The sequence below is a fragment of the Haemaphysalis longicornis genome, unplaced genomic scaffold (assembly GCF_048455015.1).
Source record: "Haemaphysalis longicornis isolate Haplotype H1 unplaced genomic scaffold, Haemaphysalis longicornis Haplotype H1 scaffold_81, whole genome shotgun sequence".
In the NCBI taxonomy this organism is placed as follows: Eukaryota; Metazoa; Arthropoda; class Arachnida; order Ixodida; family Ixodidae; genus Haemaphysalis; species Haemaphysalis longicornis.
In genome coordinates, this window is record NW_027526449.1 from 1124326 (window position 1) to 1143013 (window position 18688).

The following is an 18688-nucleotide window of genomic DNA, read 5'->3' on the forward strand; positions in this document are numbered from 1 at the left end:
ATGGTTTGGAGTACGCAACAACGTGAGGCTTCAGCCCCAGCAAGGGGCCCGTCAACTATCACGACGGATGGATACAACGTCCTTGGAATAGTGCGTTACTGGGTAAAAATAACTGTTCTTGATGACTTTTTTCCCCTTACTAGGACATTGTCTTTTTTCAGTGGAAGAACTACAATAGAAAAGCGTATGGCAAAGGCGACCTTGGTCCACTTTGGGAATATTTCGTCAAGCGAATGATTCAACCACCTGCGTAGGAGACACGGCACGATTGACGCGCCTCTTGCAACCAAAACCCAGTCTCAAACTAGCTTGGAAACACTTGGGGTGTGCATCCGGTTCCTGTAAGAAACAAGTAGAGGATGATGAAGACGCTCAGTTTTCTACTTTTTTTCTCCCTAACAAGCCAGTCCTATGGTATGTCTGTACACATGTGTCTCGAATCAGATACAATTCAGTATACATCTCAATCTCATATGTGTAGGAGCCACTTCGTTAATCTAACAAAAGTATCTCAAAGTATCGGAAGCAGAGTTGATATTTGTGAGACTAAATTGAAATTCTAAAATTTGTATATTCTGGGGGGACATGCCGAAAATCGGCACGATGTGTCTCAGATTAAGAGGTTTGACTCGTAATCTCTGTGACATGTACCGTTAGGGGTGATTCCAGTGCGTCCTTATTAGCCAAAGTACTGTACTTATTAGCCAGATTATATTAGCAATAATACATATGATTACCTCAAACATTTTTTATGAAACATTTCCAAGGTGTTTTCGATTCTGCGAATATTTTGCCGAAATTTCTGTTGAAGCACTGCAGCATTTTATGGTTGAAAACGTTGTAAAACAAAAAAAAAACTTAGACGTCAGTCTTTTTGTGCAAACTTTGTTAAAATAGGTGTATGGCGTCTTTGTACAACAGATACTGTAGCTTCTCAGATAAATGTTCTAAGGGATGAAGGACGGCCATTGTAATGAAAAGAAATATAATACGTGAAGACAACTGCTCTCCAAAAAGCATTGGAGCCACGAAGATTGCATTGCAATTTATCACTTCATAAAAATAAAAATAAACATTCCCGAGTCATGTCGTGGAATTTCGAATTTCTTACTTTACAAAAAGGCAGCTTAAAAATTGCTTCGGTTAACTTGAAACCCGATAAATGTTAAAGCACATCTAGTGCCCACCTAATTCGCTTCCGAGCCTATAAGCACGATTGGAAAATGATGCGGTTACATTAAAATAAATGACAATTTTCGGTGCACTTTAAGAAAACGCCTACGGGGATTCCACAAAAGGAACCTGCATTTCTTTTCTCTTTTTATCTTTCATTTGCAACAAAAGGACAACGAAGCAGTAATGAAGTCTACAATACAGTTGGTGGTCCTGGAAGTGGAAGCTCCTTCGGTTCAGGTAATGTACAGGAAAAGATAAAACCCGGTACCATCAAAAATGCATAAAACTCAATGCGGGAAAGTTACTTTGGCATTAAATAAATAATTTTTTTTTAAATATACGCATTTTTTAAAATTTACGTCACTCTTTCAGGCTAATTTGGTATCCGAAGGCACAGAATAAATTACCTGATTGATGTGGCAACAGAAAAATTGGTTCGTGGCTTGTTAAAACATATAAATATGCATGGGAACTGCTAGAAGGGCTCGTTGGTATGCGTTCATGATTGTACTTGCGCTAATCAAAAACGAAGACAAATGAAGTGCTTCGTTTTGTGCTTCATGCTTTGTCTTCATTTTTGAATAGTGATGGTCCAGTCATGAATACAAATGCTCAAAGCTCAATTTGGTACATTGGAGGGAGAATATATTCTTGAAGTAATATTGCAACAATTTAACAGTTATTCTGTACCTTCTACTTGTTTACACGGCCGTTTTTAAGGCCTTCCGAAGGCCTTCGAACCTATTGTTTAATACATGGCGCACTTTTAATGTGCAGGGCGCGTTTGGTAATAATTCCTCCTCTTTAAATTAAAATTATCCCGTGTAGCATAAGGATTATTAGTGAGAGTGTTTATGTCACAGTTTTAATACATACTCTAAGTAGAAGTAACATACTTCCTTCGTCTATTTTCACAAATTGGGAGAGGGCAGGGAGTGTTCCTTAGGATAGATGTTTTGACTCTCCCCATCATAGCATTACGAGGTATTCTGTAGATCTGGACAGGTTTGGTAGTTATTTTATACAACGCACAACAATTTTACTCTGAAACCCGCACGCGTACGAAAGCGGTGTTTATGGATGGCTGTGTTATCACGCCTTTATCAAAACGAAGAAATCAAATATTTAATAACGCATTACCCGGTTTACTCGGTTGTTTGCTCAGATTCAGTATGAAGAAGCTGGGAACGTATAGGTCGGCATAGGTCGCTTTCGCTTTATGTGTACTTGGAGCGCTACTTTGTCACACACAAAAATAAAAAAAATGGCGCAGCCTCCACTAGTGGTGCAAGGTTGAACAAACAGCAGAGATGGGTATGAACTGCGTTCTCCCAATACTGACAGCCTATCCCTAGAGAGAGGCACGAGAAAAAGCAAGTCCGTGTAAATTCCTCGTACGGTGAGCGGCAACCCAATACTCGTACGCTCGACGTTAACGGCTGCCAAGACGTCGTCGCCGCCGACCGCGTCAAGCACATCTACGTCTCATCCCCCTCACCTACGCACGGCTTCCCGTCTCATTGAACCCTTCCCGGAATTCCCAAGCTCAACCGACCAAAAACGTCACGTGGGCAACACAACGGCCACCGGATCTACGGGGGTGGGAGGGAGGGGCTTGTACTGATCGGCGCGCCACGGGTACGCCACGCCGTAGACGACGACGACGACGACGGCGAAGGCGGGAGCTCTTAAGCGGACGCCCACGCGCAAGCATGGAGGAAACCGGGCGTTCGCCACCAGGTGCATGATCACGGGCGAGCGGTATTTTCAGCTAAAACTCTGCGCGAAAGTCGTGGCGGGACCTTCGCAGCGGGGAGTTTTTTAAAGACGATAGTCTTTCTTGGTCTACTTAAACCCAGAAATTTTGATCTGTCTGTATGTCTGTCCGTCTGTCTGTCTGTGACCCGATTCAGCCACCCGGCCAAAGTGAAACAATGCCTGCGCAATTGTCTTATAGTCACAGCTAAATCTACCCGTCTTGGGCCGGTGTAATGTTCATACTTGTCAACATTGTTGAAGAAGAACAAGACATTACGCAAATATGAGACAACAAATCAATAGAGAAGTGATATTTGCAGTGTTCCTTTATAAAAATTCAAACATGCTTGACTTTTGCGAAATAAAATACTTCATCAACTGCAGAAAAAGAATTCACTCCGCCATCGCCTGCTGTCGCCCGCGCCACTATAGCTTCTTGCGCCATTTTAAGAAATCAACCGGCAACAGTTACGCAAGGTTCCAGTAGATAGTTTCCACGTTCTGCTTGCAACGCACGTGGAGTAGGGAAACGCGGTTCTATAAACGTTGAAGTAGGGTACGTGGCTCGATTAACGCGCGTCTTCGCCGTACAGCAGCGTTCGCATCGAGACACCCGGTTTGGAGCAGTGGAACGCGGAAAATTTTATATGATTTAGCAAACATTTGGCGTCTTTACCTTGGGAGGAGCGCGACGCAAGAAGAACAACATGAGAGGTGAGCGGTAAAGCGAAGGGAGGCATTTACTTCGCAAAAGCCGATAAAGGCTATCGTCTTTTGACGTCATTTGCAACGAAAGGAGCAGATACGCGGCCAATTTTTTTCTTTGGTATTATTTGTACAACACCAATGGACTAAGTACAAGTTGAAATACGTCTGCCGTTAAAATGGTGCACATCCGCACCTGCCTGAGCGTTTCTGTTCTTTCTGTTCAAACAATGAGTAGGTAATATAAATTAAATATTTTCGGTTAGAAACAATGCTTTCGCCTCGTGTAAAAGTCATGGCCCCTAATACTACGCTTTCTAGTCCTATTGTCATGGGACAGGTGGACAATACTCCATTGCGCCGGGGCCTGGTAGTTAAGAAGGCAAGGAACAGGCTGGCGTGCAGCTTGCGGGACTCTGTCATGGCCACCTGTAAATATTATAAAGATATCGTTCATAATGATTGATGGTTCATGTCCTGCCACCCCATAACATGTTTGGTGGAGGGTTGGAGGGTGCGACGTTGTCATCCAAAATATGTCCCCAGCGTCGGACCGTCACTAGAGAAACAAATTTGAAGGTACGCGGACCGGGTCGGCAAGCACCAGCCCCGCCGATACCAGCTCTTGACCATGTTGTCCTGCCTCGTGTCTCCAGACCGTCACCGACGATGATGTCCAGGCTAGATGATCCGATCATGTCGGGGCAAGACCTTGCGACAATTAGCCGACTCACCAGCCCCTTCGCGTGGCGCGGTTACCAGTGCCCTCAACGGCTCGTCGTCGGGCTTCGGGCGCCCTTTTTTGGGGACCATTTTTTACCAATACCATCATCACCATCGGCGCTCCAAGGACTTCACTGTTTATACTCATTGTAATGAATGTTGGGCAGGACCACGTAGGGAGTCACGAGTCTGGACTACGCTTTCGCAAATGCACACACACCAACTATAATAATTAGATTGATGAAAAAAGCTGGAACAGACACTATAGCACACGAACGGACGCGGAAACACAAAGGTGCGGTTGATTGCGGAAAAAGTCTTGAAGGAAGACATACGCTCACAGATGGAGATAGCACAGATGATATGGTCTGGATGTGACGACTCGGAGACGCACTTGTCTGGCTGGCCACGGGGCATGGTTACTAGAGTCGTTGTGGAGGAGTCTCGCTGGACAACCACGTGACGGTGGCCGATTGCTAGCGGCGGGACGGAAGGCATTAGGTCGGCGCCGCAGCGAGTCCTCGCTACCCGCGCTCAACGCCACCGGAACACCACTCACTCCAACGGGCGCAACAGAGTCTTGTCCTCCCTGTGTCGCCTGTCGTCTCGTTGGCAGCCCGGGTAGTGGCTCGTACGGGAGAGCCGCGACAATCCTCGGGCCCACACCGAGAGGGTGGCCGTCTTGCTGCCTTTGAGAACAACCAGCTTCCCCGCCTCCTCTTCTTATTCCTCGTGGGTCACACCCATAGTATTCAGTATATTGGCCGCTTTGGAATTGCTGCAGACACGTCATCACACTCATCTCATCTGATCCTCGGCGCCGGTGTCGACGTCCTGTTTTTCGGCTGCGCGTCCACGTCATCGAGGTCGCTGCTGGCTACTTTCGACGAATTCTGGGCGATGGGAAAAGCTTTGCCGCGATGCAATGGAGACGCTGGCTCAAAAGCATATGACAAAGATACGCCTCAACAACCAGGAGGCCCCAATCAAAACGCCAAATGTCGCACAGGCAGCCGCAACGGCACAGCAACGGTCTTGTGAGATGACGCTGAACCCATCAGCAGCCCCATCAGCAGACCCGCGGCCTGCACTAAAGCGCCGCTATGACGAGGTCGAGCTGCTGATCACAGCTGCCCACAAGCGAAAGGGATCAACGACACCGCCTTTCGTCGTGTGTTTCTAGCGTGTGTTTCGTCGCCTCTTTTCCTTGTCGCTGTTAAGTGTTCGCTAGTATGATGATTTCCTTAGTCAGTAACCAACTCGCCCAACTTACCGCCATCCAGCCGTGTCAGTGTGGTCTTGACCCGGACAGTACACCTAGACTATGGAGTAGTGTCTCGGCGCAGCTGGGCCATAGCCCATGGCGCCGTGGCCCGGCATCGAAGACGACGGGGACAAGGCAGGCATGCAGTCTGCGCGGACTCTGTCGTGGCCGCTTGTAAATATTGGAAATAAATAGTTAACAATGCCTCATGGTTCGTGTCTTGCCACCACGTAACAGTAGAATGGGGATGCAAAATATGCGTTCAAATTGCTTAATAAAACTACCCGTGATTCAGTACCGGCCTCATTAATAGAATATTTTCTCTCATGGGAATACCTAAGCTGTGGTTATCTGTACCCCTTGAGCATGCTTCAATTCCCGCGCACACATGCGGCATGCGCCAGTGTGCGTGTGTATCTGTGTCGCATTTATATTGTTGCTATTTTTTTACGTCGGTAGACACACTAGATGTCGTAAACATTACTGGACGTTCCCCAACCGAAACTATCATGATGCAGCATAGTGCATTGTTTTCTTGTTTTCATTGCAGAGGATTTGTATCTCTGGAAAAATTTTTGAGGAGACAATTATATTATTGTATTCTGCACTTAAGGTTGCACGGACCATCACTAGGTGCGGAGCTTCAGGCACATACGCGAAACCGGGTTGTTTCTAGGTTCCGCTTTTGGAGGAGGAGCAGGATATGTGGTTTCACTTTCTACGAGTGGTTTCACTTTCAAATCCGGGGACGGTTTTTCAGACGGGTTGACGGGAAGCGGCTTCAATGGTAGGTGAAAAGTACTACCATTTTCAACTAGAGAAGATTAGAAATTTTCTCAACTGCTTAGATATTATTCTTGCATAATAGCGCACACAAACTGGGACAAGAAAAAAAACACGGGCAGGCGCTCGTAAGAACTGATAATGTCAGAACTGGTAGCAACTGTCTGCCCATATTCTTCGAAGAAACACACCTTTTTTTAAGTGCGAATGCACTTTATAAGCGACCCTGAATTCCGGTGACCGCCGTCCGTCCACATAGCAACAGCTGCGGGTGCGCGCGCTCCTCGTCTTCCTTGGCAACGGGGGGAGATGGGCGCGCGCTGCCTGGCCGCTGACATGGCACATACCCACGTGGGGGATTGGCCAGGAATCTCCTCGTCTTCCTTGGCAACGGGGGGAGATGGGCGCGCGCTGCCTGGCCGCTGACATGGCACATACCGACGTGGGGGATTGGCCAGGAATCGGGCGTGAGAAGGGCTAATGCACCCGCTTAAAGGAGTACTGACACGAAATTTCAAAGCTGAGGTCCGCTCTAGCAATCAAGTACAACGACAACACAAATAGGTGTCTGTGCATGGCACATACCCACGTGGGGGATTGGCCAGGAATCGGGCGTGAGAAGGGCTAATGCACCCGCTTAAAGGAGTACTGACACGAAATTTCAAAGCTGAGATCCGCTCTAGCAATCAAGTACAACGACAACACAAATAGGTGTCTGTGAATAAATGCATCTTTCTTTCTTTGTAGTTGTGTGTGTGTGTGTGATCTCTCTTTCGCGAACATTACCGAACCGCGCAAATTCAACTCCTGCATTCGCACTTTCACATTCTTCCCCTCGGGGAAATGCGGGGAAATTTTTTTTTGAAGAATATCAACCAACATATGGACAGACCGACCCAAAATTTCGGGGTCATTAGCACAAAAAGACTATCGTGTTCGAAATATTCACAGGAATTAGGCTGTCTCGGCTTTCCATTCGTCACCGCAAGCATTAGTTTATGGTGTTTTCCATATGTCAGAATACACATGATGCTTGAACGCCGAATAACACCGTTAACCTTAGAGAAAAATATTAGTACGTTTATTTGATGGATACTTTATACTGCGTCGCACGGGATTCCCTTACCCCAGGAACGTGAACGTTTTGCATCGTGTTCAGTAGCCGGCAATTAGGAGGTTCTAACATGCCGTTTACGAGTAACGTTTTCGCAGCGTGCCACAGGCTTCTGGTTACTCTTTCGTTGTACTATGTGCTTGGCATTCCTGAGTCGACGTGCCCATTTTCATCTCTGGGCGCCTACTCGGCTCTTACCAGGCTGTGTGTCTATTTTGCACTAGGCATCATTGCGTGTGAGGAGTGAAGCGACTCGTGTAAACATGACCGAGGACCTAGGCAGGAATCAGATACGCGGCCGGGCTCCGATCATCTCGGCTGGACGTCAGCCTTTCTGGGTGCGGCTGATTGGCTCTCGCCTGGGAAACATTCGGGCTCTGATGTTTTCCTCCCCTCGGTCATCTTCCTCACCTCTCTTCCATTAGATTCACATAACTGCTGCGTCAGTTTGGTACAATTAGTAGCGAAAGCAACACGTCGGCAAATGCGACTATTGTCATTAGATGGCTCCAGACAGAGAGACAGAGAGAGAGGGAGGGGACAGAAAAACTAAAAGCAGTATGAAGGGCCACTGATAGAGAGGAGAGCGACAGTCAATCAGCCGTCTGTGTGCTGAGACGGGTTGACATGCTGCACTAATACATGTAGAAGAACGGTACTCATGGCACGATGCGGCCCATGCCTACTCCTACCTGAAGGGCGCCAAGCAACATATAGTTAGAAACAAAAAAAAAGGCGTAAACATGCTGAAGAACGACATTTTCTTTACAACCCAAAGTCACGTGACCTAAAAAAAGATTGTTACGACTGCTAGGGCTCAAACACCGAGATCTACCCTCAAAACCTGCTTAAAGGGGCACTCACAAAAATTTTGCATCTTGTTTTTTTTTTTGCGATAAGTCGCTAGTGACCTACTTATCACCTGTAGAAGCCTCATTTGCTTCAGCGTGCGGCGGTTGTTTAATCAGAGGCATTTTCAATGCGGCCAGTCGCAGTTTCGGTTTCAGAAGGTGCCGCGAGCCGATGGATTTTATGTGACCAAAGCTGTCGGAGGGATATCACAGAGCAGAGCTGCCGTAGCATGTCGAATCCGCATCGCCGGAAGTTTCTGCGAATACCCCCACGTACTGACCTCGTGAGCCGCTTAATTAAAAAGCGACCGTGGGCGTGACACAGGCGCTGCGGGTGCAAATGCTACCGCGGCTAAAGAACGACGCGCGACGCTCGAGACAGTGGGTGGCAAGACGCGCGCTGGGAGCAGCCGGCCGGTCTGCCTACAGGTCCGCCTACAGATGTGTTCGGCTTAGCACTGCGGCGGATATTCGATTGCTGCTCTCGTAAGCGGTGCAGATGACAATTTTTAATGCAACCCGCCATCACATCCTTAACTCGTTTCTCATATAAGCTGCCATGGTCGGGACTTGGGGACAATTTCGTGCAGCGGTAACAAGCTTTCACTCGAGCTACCAGCGCCGGCCTGGGCCACTTCGCGATCGCGGCCGGAGCCTGCACAGCGACCGTGCGGCTCGCTCAGTGGGCTTTTTGTGTCTCCGGCATGTTTTCGCGTCCAATGTAAATAACAAGTAATAGAAACAGAATGCCTGGAATCGCTGTAGAACTTTGGTCGCGGCAAGCTGCCCGATGAGCGGACGAAATCACAGCACCTCCGCCGCCAACGATCGGGTCGTTCGTTCTCGAGAGCAGAAGCTCCGCCCTCCGGCCCTCCGAATGGAGCGGCGAGCCGGGCGAGCCGGCGAAAAACGCCGGCAGTGCGGAAGCGGCAAACACAAACTTGTGACTTGTTTGGATGTTGTTTATTTAAAAAATATCTGCGGGATGTCGATTGCGCGTGGTCCTCTGCTGGCTGCTCGGTTGCGTTTCGCACACTTTAAAATTGACTTTCAATATGTTGTACGCTGTATTCGCCGTTGATATTTTGCAGATGATGTATATGTGTTCACACCAATCCACCTCCGAAGTTATCTAGCCTTCAAAATTTTGTGTCAATGCCCCTTTAAGTGATGACCATGGAGGCCGAACACTGGGATTCTCTCAGTAGGAACGTACAAAATAGGAGTCTTTAAAGACAACCAGTAGATGGCGAATCATGTGTACAGGAATCACGGTGTCTTTAGGTGTCTTTGAAGCAAATGTAACAAGTGAAGTCAAGGCGATGTTTTCCAATGAGGACACGGGTCGAATAGGATTTAAAGCGAGTGTGATTCCAAGTTGAGAGCAAAAGCTGTCTACTTGGCGATGGGAGAGCTGAAGAGAGAGCTGAATAAGTGAGCTAGCGACAGGCAGGCAATGTCATCGCACAACAGGCAAGTTTATACTTGCCTGCTGTGGGCGCAAGGCACAAGGAAGGAAAGCAGTTTGCAAGGTGCATTGTATGAGACGAAGGCCGTATAACAAGCACCGAAATTCAAAGCAAAGCTTGCACTTAGGAGAGATTGTGAAGTTCGTGCCGTACACAAATTCCGAGCTAACACTTGCCCAGGCATCCCTCAAGAATCTTTTATTAGTTTTTAACCAACATCAGCCCTTTCTTGCTGATGCAATATAAGTCGTACAAATATTTTGTGCTTCCCTGGAGGATTAGTAGCCCATGGTAGTTTCAACGGTGAAGGCAGCAGAGCTTCGGGATCTCCACCATACAGGTATGCGGTTTAACTGGCAGAGCTGGCCTGGTAGCTGTCTGCGGAGTGAGTATTGTCCGTTTAGCTGTAAAAATATTCATAAGAAGCTTTACGAAAACAGCGATATTCAAGCTGAGCGTCAGTGTTCGATTGGCCCTATGTGCCTGTCTCCTCCGAAACCCGAACACACATTTTGTTATGAAGAATGAACCCATGCAGCGAAAAGCGTATTCTTTTAAATGCCGGAAATACGACTATGCGTTATCGCACTGTGGCGGCGTGTCCGCGGTGATATAACATGGCTTCTCCAACGCCGACGCAGAGACGTTAGAAATTCTTTTTCTACTCTACATTAGTACGAGCGTTATGACTGAGTAATCTACGTGACCTGTTTCAGACAAGTGTGAAGGCCAATCCATCACGATAGGAATTTAGTGCCGATTTTGGCGCAAGCTGACTCAGCATTCTGAATTTTACCGTAGATGGGTAGGCATCTGGAACTGTTCAGTAATTGCGATAGGAAAATTCTTTAGAATCGTGGAAATGTTTTCTAATTTTTTTATTTTACAGTTTTCTTACGCTGTGAAGGGCTTGTAATTAAAAATAATATTTAGTTATGGGATCTAAGCACCTAACATTGCAGCGGATTGCTCCGATGCGATAAATGTTTACGATTCTCCTTCTACGCTATTCGTCCTACCTTTACATGCGTGATGCCCGTGTTTATGTAAGTATGCTGGTATGCGGAGCGCTGAAGTATTTGATCCAATCCTATTATCACATAAAACAGGGAAAAGCTTTATTAACGAAAAGTGTATAAACATCTATAAACTAAATGCAAATAAATACGAAATATTTACTTGTCGCCATTGTGATAGAAGTTGCATTTCATGCTTTCGCTAAAACCTTTTGTGACGGCGGGTGTTTTGGAAGGGGGGGGGGAAATAAATCTGAACTATGAGACATTGAGCTGTTGGTGGAACTTAGTAAGTAGCTCTCGCGAAAAGTGCGCTTCAGTGCCCAGCTGCCGCACAGAGCGGAGGTGTGCAAGATAATTTTTGGAATCTATGTAACAAAAATATTTCTTCTTATTCAGGTGAATTCGGAAGTGGAGTGGGATCCGCCGGCTACAACTTCGGCTATGGGGGCAGCATGGCGGCCGGGTTACCAGGAGGCACACTGGGAGCCCCTACCGGTGCCGGAAGTGGCTTTGGCGCTGGTACGTACGGCGTGTCAGGTGGATCAAGCGATTGCTTGCTAGATAAAGCCTCGCAAATATTGAGCTATAATTTTAACCCGAATGATCAAACAACGCTCTGGTTAGGTAAACCATATCCAATCCACCATAGTTAACATCTTCCCTACTTATACTGTTTTGAATATTATAAGCATACTCATAAAAATGCTCCGAACTAATATTTCATTGTCCTCATGAATAAGTTTGTATCCATGCCCTAAGTACAAAGATTATAATCGGAATTGTGGCGGTATGTTTGGCGGTGAGTTAGGTGAAGGTGGCTATTTTTTTAAGATTAGCCGCCAGAACGGCTCAGTGGCAAAAGCTTTGTGGTAAGGAGCTAAAGGAGGCGGGTTCGATTTCCGCCCCGGCAGCTGTTTTTCTCGTGGAGGATATCGAAAAATAACTTCGGCGTGTCGATATTTCATGCACCATTAACGTTCCCAAGAAGGCATAAATTAATTCGGAGCCGTTTGTTTCGGCTCACCTGATCGGGTTGAGAACCGGCGTTCGAAAACCTTCGCGGCATTTGAAATGTGGTGGCTAACTGGTGAAGTACCTGCCACTATGCTCGGAATATGGCTAGACCTCCGAATTAATTTTTGTAGCTACGGCAGTTGAAATAGCTTCTGTTACACAGGTGACATTGACGCAGAAGGCGGATCCAGCAGCTACGGTGGCAGTTACCGAGACAGGCATTCGGTCGGCTCACACGGAGGCACAATCGGAGACATGGTCGGCGCTGGAGCTGGCTCCGGCAACGGTATGTACTTTCACTCGGTCAAGGGCACCCTTCTTAGAAACATTATCTGGAACATATTTATACAGTGTGCAGGGGGCGGGAGCAGATCACTGTTCAACCCGCCGCGGTGGCTCAGTGGCTAGGGTGTTGTGCTTCTGAGCCCAAGGGCGCGGGTTCATTTTACGGCCACGGCGGCCGCTTTTCTGATGGACGTGAAAATAAAAAACGCCCGTGTGTTCCAGATTTCGCCGAGACCCACAGAGGTGAAAATTAATCCGGAGCGCTCCACTGCAGCTTGCCTTATCGCATGCGTTGCGTCGGCGCTTAATTTAAAAGAGTCATGAAGACAAAATACAAGTTTAATATTGTTCGAAAGATTTCTTGTTTTATAGTGCTCCCAGCGCTTGTCCGAATGCAAGCGATGCTTTATTCACAAAGAAATGAATTAATTTAGGTTAAAATTTTGATATTCCCGCTAAAACGTGCGTTTTCGTGGTCTGCAATGACATAACAGGAACCGACTGCTCTGCTATGGTATCTAGAAAGATATTTCTAGGGACCATAGCTCTGCAGCCGATTGGGAGGCCTTGTTTGCCGTTAGTGAACCTAGATGGCGCCACCATACCGTAGCAAGCCGTTTTCTGCCTTTGGCACGGAGCAAGAATTTCTTTCTCCGTGGCCTTTGGTTTGTTTTTGAATGTATTTGAACCTGGCTTGTTTTTGTTCACGGAGAAAACAATCGTTTCGTGAAACATGGTGCTCGCTCGACAAATACGGACATCGTCGCTTGCGTCAGTCGGCCAGTGTCGTCTGAAACAACCCCAAAAACTCGCAGTCCTGTGCAGCTAAACCAAGCATATTGCCCGCAGTACCAACAGCAGTATACGCATGGGTACTTCTATGTTTACGTGTGCTTTCGTAACTTCAACTGTTTGTCCCACAATTCTTACGGCTTTGAAAAAAAATGTGCCCTAAATTTAAGCCCAAATAACTCATTCGGCAAGCTTATAAGCTCTGCCTAACTTGCGTTTGCTTTTGCCGCCCTCCGCCAATCCCAGAACTGTCACATATGACATCATAGGTTCTGTTGCAGAAAATGAGCTGGTGGGTCGCATAGCCATTCCCTTTTTTCATAATTATGTAGCTTATTTGAACAAAGTTTACGTCAAAAGTGACGTCAGTATGATTATAACGAGGCAATCTTTTGAATGAACCAAACGTGTTTTCTCTTCATGGCTCATTTAAGCCCCACAATCAATCAATCACATCACTGTTCAAAGACTGTGGAGGAAACCCCGATTTTTGTTGCAGTAGAATTAGCGTTCAATGTCATCATGCAAGCAGTTTCTAATCAGGGCAAATTCTTTTAGATGGTGAGGAAAAGTACCATTAGCACAACCTTTGTGCGGAGGTTAGACCAATGGGGGGCCCGAGTATTACGAACAATAAACTGGCGCGTGTCTCACCGCACCGGTAAAGCTCGGCGAGAAATCAACAAAATTATATTTTTAAAATTATTTTAGCCATTGTTGAAAAGCGACTATCTGTATATTAATGCTTCTCGACGGGCTTTTAGGCATAAACCCAATTGGAAAAACGCCGCAAGGAATTTCCCAAAGCGATCACAATAGCCTGGAAAAAATGTGAGCTGCTTTACTTTAAAAAACATAAAAATGGGAAGAAAACGTGTGGTACACGCAAAGAAAAGGGCCACAAGCTACTTGTTTTATTTTCCTGGTCTTTGAGAAAACCGAAAGAAGAAAACCAATTAATTTTTGGAATGTCAGTTGGGTTCAGTGCGAGATACTCATATCGTCGTAATGCTAAATTCGCGGTACACCACAGAGCACGTTACTATCTGCGGTTTGGCCAGACTGAGCGCAGGTGCGGACGCACTGGCTCGGGAAGAGGAGCCTTAGCGAGGTTGCAGGAAACCAAACCCCCTTGGCAGCAGAGAAAAGAAGCTGTACAGCTGAGGTCATTGTTTACGAAGAAAGTGCGTAATTTATACGATAAATACGGCAAGGCTAAACATTTATGAACACAATGACGCTTAAAATATCACCTTTACTTTCCAGAAGGACTGGGTGGTGCAGTTGCGGGATCTCCTGTGGGACCTCTCGGCGCAATTGCAGGAAACGGAGTGGAATCGAGCAATTCCGGCAGTCTAGCACGCAGGAGACGTGAGTAGTCCACAGCTTCACAGATGATAATTTTTAAGTAACTATTATTTTAAGAGACTTCATCGTCATCATCATCATCATCATGTCAACAGCCACTGCAGGGCAAACGTTCCTCCATATATGTCCAATTATTCCGGTCCTGTGCAAACCCGCGACCAATTTATCCCCACAAACTTCTTGATCTCATTTGCACAACTTTCTGCCGCCGCCTGCCGCGCTAGCCTTCTCGATAAATTCACTCTGTTACCCTTAATAACCAACGATTATCTTGCCTTCGCATTACATGCCCTGCCCACACCCATTTCGTCTGCTTAATACCTACTAATATATCCCTAACACGCGTTTGTTCCCTGGCCCAATCCGCAGTCTTTTTGTCCCTTAATGTTACACCTATCATATTCCGTTGCATTGCTCGCTGAGTCGCCCTCAATTTAAGTTGAACCGTTTTAGTGAGCCTCCCAGTTTCCGCCCCGTAGGTGAGTATCGGTAAAAGACGGTATAAATAAAAATACAAGACGAACCGCATAAATGCAGAAGAAAGTATACAATCAGTTCCAAAACTTTTTTGGTCCCCGTTGTAAGTCAGAAATCAAAATGATTTTTCACAAAAAAACGCCGCAGGAAATGTACCAGTTTGGGGCGTTTTGTTGTGCATACCAAATATTGACCGTGCTCGACCAAAAAAATAAAAGCCCTTGCTCGATTTCTCCGTTTTCTTAACATAATTCAAGTAGACGAACCTGTTCGCCGCTGAGGATGGTATCAGATATTGAGAGCGCTGACCTGTCTCGAGTTTTTACACCCCTCGATTAACGTGGAGCAGCGCAATGTGCGTGCTTGTGGTACCTCCTCCGCGAAGTGCTTGTACGTCAATTTGAACCAAACGTTCACTGTGCGTGCGGGTGGAACAAGGGCCCGGGAAATTCGCATCGGTTTGACGCGGGATACATGTTCATGGAAGATCCCACAATCATAATTTTTTGTGTGCACCTTGAATCTTTGTCATCCCAGCGAAATGTCAGTGAGCACAATGGAGAGCTTTTGCATTGATGTCAGCGAACGTGTTTCAGAATATGTGTCTCATACACGACAAAACTTGAAGACCAGTCATAACTACGGATTTGGCGTATCAGCGATTGGGAAGCCCTAAACTTTGAATCCATTCAAAGCAATCCCCTGTAAGGCGTTATCTTAATGTACGGGCATGGTGTTTACAACTGCGAAAACACTTTGAAAGCAAACTGCATTTTCGCACTTATCATTTACCATTTCTTATCCGGCTTATTTCGCACTTATCATTTCGCATTTAGCAGTTCGCACTTATCATGTATCAATTAACCGGAATCTGTGATTTGTGCTTTGTGTCGTTGTACAGTGGCAGCAGCGCCCTAAAAGTATAAGGATTAAAAAAAAGCAGGCTTTCCCACAAGCTAAATATAACACTGAAATGGCCTGTCTGACAGTAGAAAGGAACTGTTGTATTAATGCTGTAAAGCTTCAACTTATGTTCGACCGAATATGTTTTTATGAAATTGTCACTGACAGTCGCTACAGTTACAATTCCGTGTTTCCTTTTACTGCATCGTTGAAGAACGTGCGCGGGTGGCCGGCGCCGTCGTGGGAACCGCTCTCGGTGGCTTGGTATTGGGGGGCCTCATCGCCCACCTAGCAAAGTTAGGCCGTGAAGGACGCCTGGGCCATATTCGCTCCAGTTCATATGGATCATATGGTAAGTGGTTATAAAACCTAAACAAGCGTAAGGTAAATGTAAACTGGCTTCCTGTGGAAAGCCTCCGTTTCTTTCTCTTAGAAACGGTACCACTGCCTGCGTTTATTACTTGTCGCAGCATCAGTCAGTGAAGCGCAAAGGCTATTCGGATCTGATCTTGGTGGAAGCTATGAATTCATGAGGGTGCTTATTTTGGCCTGTTGGTATCACATGACGAAACCTTGAAGCGCTAGGACACAGGGACAAGCGAGTGAATGTCCTTGTGTGTCCCACTCGTTTGTCCCTGTGTCCTAGCGCTTCAAGGTTCCGTTATGAATTCATCCTCAGTCTGGCAGTGGTCAAGTATCAACGAAAAAATATTTTTTGACACACCATAACCCAAGTTGGAAAGAATTGGTTTCCAAAATGACTTGCGCTGTAAGACATTTTTGGGAAACTAGTTCTAGTATTCATTTGGCCGACGCTACATTTAATAGAATTTCTGTTTCTTGTTCGTTTATGTTTTTACGATGGTTCTTGCTTCACTAACAAACGCGGCGTCTTAGGCTACGCAAAACAAATTTGTAAGCCTGACTTTGATCAGGATTGATTATTCAGCTTCCTAGTCATATCTTCTTATAAATGGGAACGCGACTTGAAAAATAGTAAGAGCACACTCAAACGTGAATTATTCCCTATGGGAATATCCTCGTAAATCCGAGAATATTGGTATCCCCAACGGCGTAATGAGAGATTGTGATGGTACTAGTGCTTAATACTCGGAACTCGCGTTTCAAAAATGACACAGGCGCTTGAGAGGCACGTAGAAGACGGAGACAAACATTTATCGAAACGGGACGATCTGACGAGATGGACGTACACTGTCAAAACGAATGCCATAATAAACTCCCAGTTTCTTATGGCGTTCGAGCTTACGTTAGGTTTGTTTCAACAACCCAATGTATAATTGCCGCCAAATATAAAGTTTTTGCCGCCAAAAGATAATTGCCGCCAAATATAAAGTAGTTTTAGGCAGAAACGTAGTAAAGCTGTTCCTGGTCCTTGGACCTACATGATGTATGAAGGTAGAGAAATACCTACATTTTCTGTGTATATGATACATTATGTAATTTAGTAACCTCGGGAGGGGGGGGGGGGGATTTCTCGCGTTTTTAATTCTTTTGTGAAAATTTTTACTGTAATAAAGTAAAAGAATTTCATCTCTTGTTTTCATTGTCTCGGCATTACAGGTTTATTGCAGAAGCGGATCGTTTTTGTCATGAGGGTCGGTCCGAACCAAGAGAGAAAAACTTAAAGGCACATTTAGTATGGAATGTTCTGTAAGAACTAGTACCATGGGGCCCCCAAAAAACAAGAAATTAATTGATTGATCAAAAAATCTGTTTGACAAATTTTTTGGTGAATTAAATAGGAAAGGCCATGCATCCATAAAAGTTACTTCTGGAATATTGCACACTTCGAGTGAGAAATTATGGAAATAGGACCTTCAGTATTGGTAGACCTCAAAAGAAAACTTTGGTCAACTCAAAACCTCGGACCGCGGTAACACAGGAGTAATACGGTGACACAGGATCATAGGACAAGGAACATGGACTTGACTTAGGCCCAGTGAAGAAAAACTTTTGTTCATGAGACAAAAAATCAACGACGATTCTTAATAAAAAATGCGATAAACTCAATGCTTTCTCCAATAGAACCGGAGTGAAGATCAAGGAGTAAAATCCGAGCTGCGTCTACCGAATGGCGCAATCTTGTAGCCGTCGGTTTTGTAAGGCGAGGGACCCCGGTTCGATTCCGAGCACGGGAAGCGTTTTTTTTGTTTTCTTGGGTCGATCGATGTGCCTTCTCTCACCAAGATATTCATCGTTTTGCGAAACGCGTTGTGCAAAGTTGGCTTTCCTGCAGTGGGTTTGGCGCGGCCTCAAACGTCATCAGTGACTTAAATACAGCTTCCGCTTAAGACGTATAGATAGCTCTAATAACTAATGAATTTGGAACCAGCGTAACTGGTAACTGCGCGTAGGCGTTTACGATGTTTTAAAGCGTCTGTGATGTCAGGTTTTATAGTTAAATACTAGGCGTGTCCGGTACTAGGACCTAAATGGACTGAGTAGTATACCAGTATTATGTTCAAACCTTGCAGTATAAAAAACCTCTAGTTAACCCGGTGAAGCGTCGTGATAGTTGCTTGGTTTATGCTTCCCCAGTAGTATTAGGTGGGTTACGTTAATAAGGGTATTCCTCGCGTGTACGTTTCTTCACCCATCCTTAATACTTAGCAGTTGTTTGAATAATTGGTGTTGTTGCCACCAATTGTTTTTTTTTTGCAGATCTGGGATACGGCTACAGCAACGACTATGGAAGCAGAATGGCGTACCGTGGATACCGCCGCCGATGTAATAATGGGAGGTGCCGGCAACGCACATGTGTTGGTCTTCAATGTTACTAGGTGGTGTTTTCACCACTTTCCAAACATGTGATTTCATCTAATAAAAAAGGCTCTTGTAATGCTGAAAACCACCATAATTTTTTACACAGATATTCTTTATGTGAACAGCTTTTACGAAAAAAAATATCAGCAAATTTGCCCAATTTCATACGCCAAGTAAAAATTACCTACAAATCAAAATAATAA

The 18688-nt window shown here is 45.7% G+C and overlaps 1 protein-coding gene across 2 annotated transcripts; it reads left to right on the forward strand.

Annotated features, from left to right (window-relative positions):
* The first annotated feature begins 242 nt into the window (after window positions 1-242).
* LOC144150939 (uncharacterized) lies at window positions 243-18600 on the forward strand. Of its 2 annotated transcripts, none has more exons than XM_077682237.1 (7): window positions 243-414; window positions 1345-1413; window positions 11259-11381; window positions 12055-12162; window positions 14220-14324; window positions 15916-16053; window positions 18384-18600. In XM_077682237.1, the coding sequence occupies exons 1-7, from the start codon at window positions 360-362 to the stop codon at window positions 18500-18502; spliced, it is 717 nt and encodes a 238-aa protein (XP_077538363.1). In that variant the 5' UTR covers window positions 243-359; the 3' UTR covers window positions 18503-18600. The 2 variants fall into 2 exon arrangements, with proteins under 2 accessions (XP_077538363.1, XP_077538362.1); XM_077682236.1 differs by having other exon boundaries at window positions 12040-12162; window positions 18384-18597.
* Window positions 18601-18688: the final 88 nt, after the last annotated feature.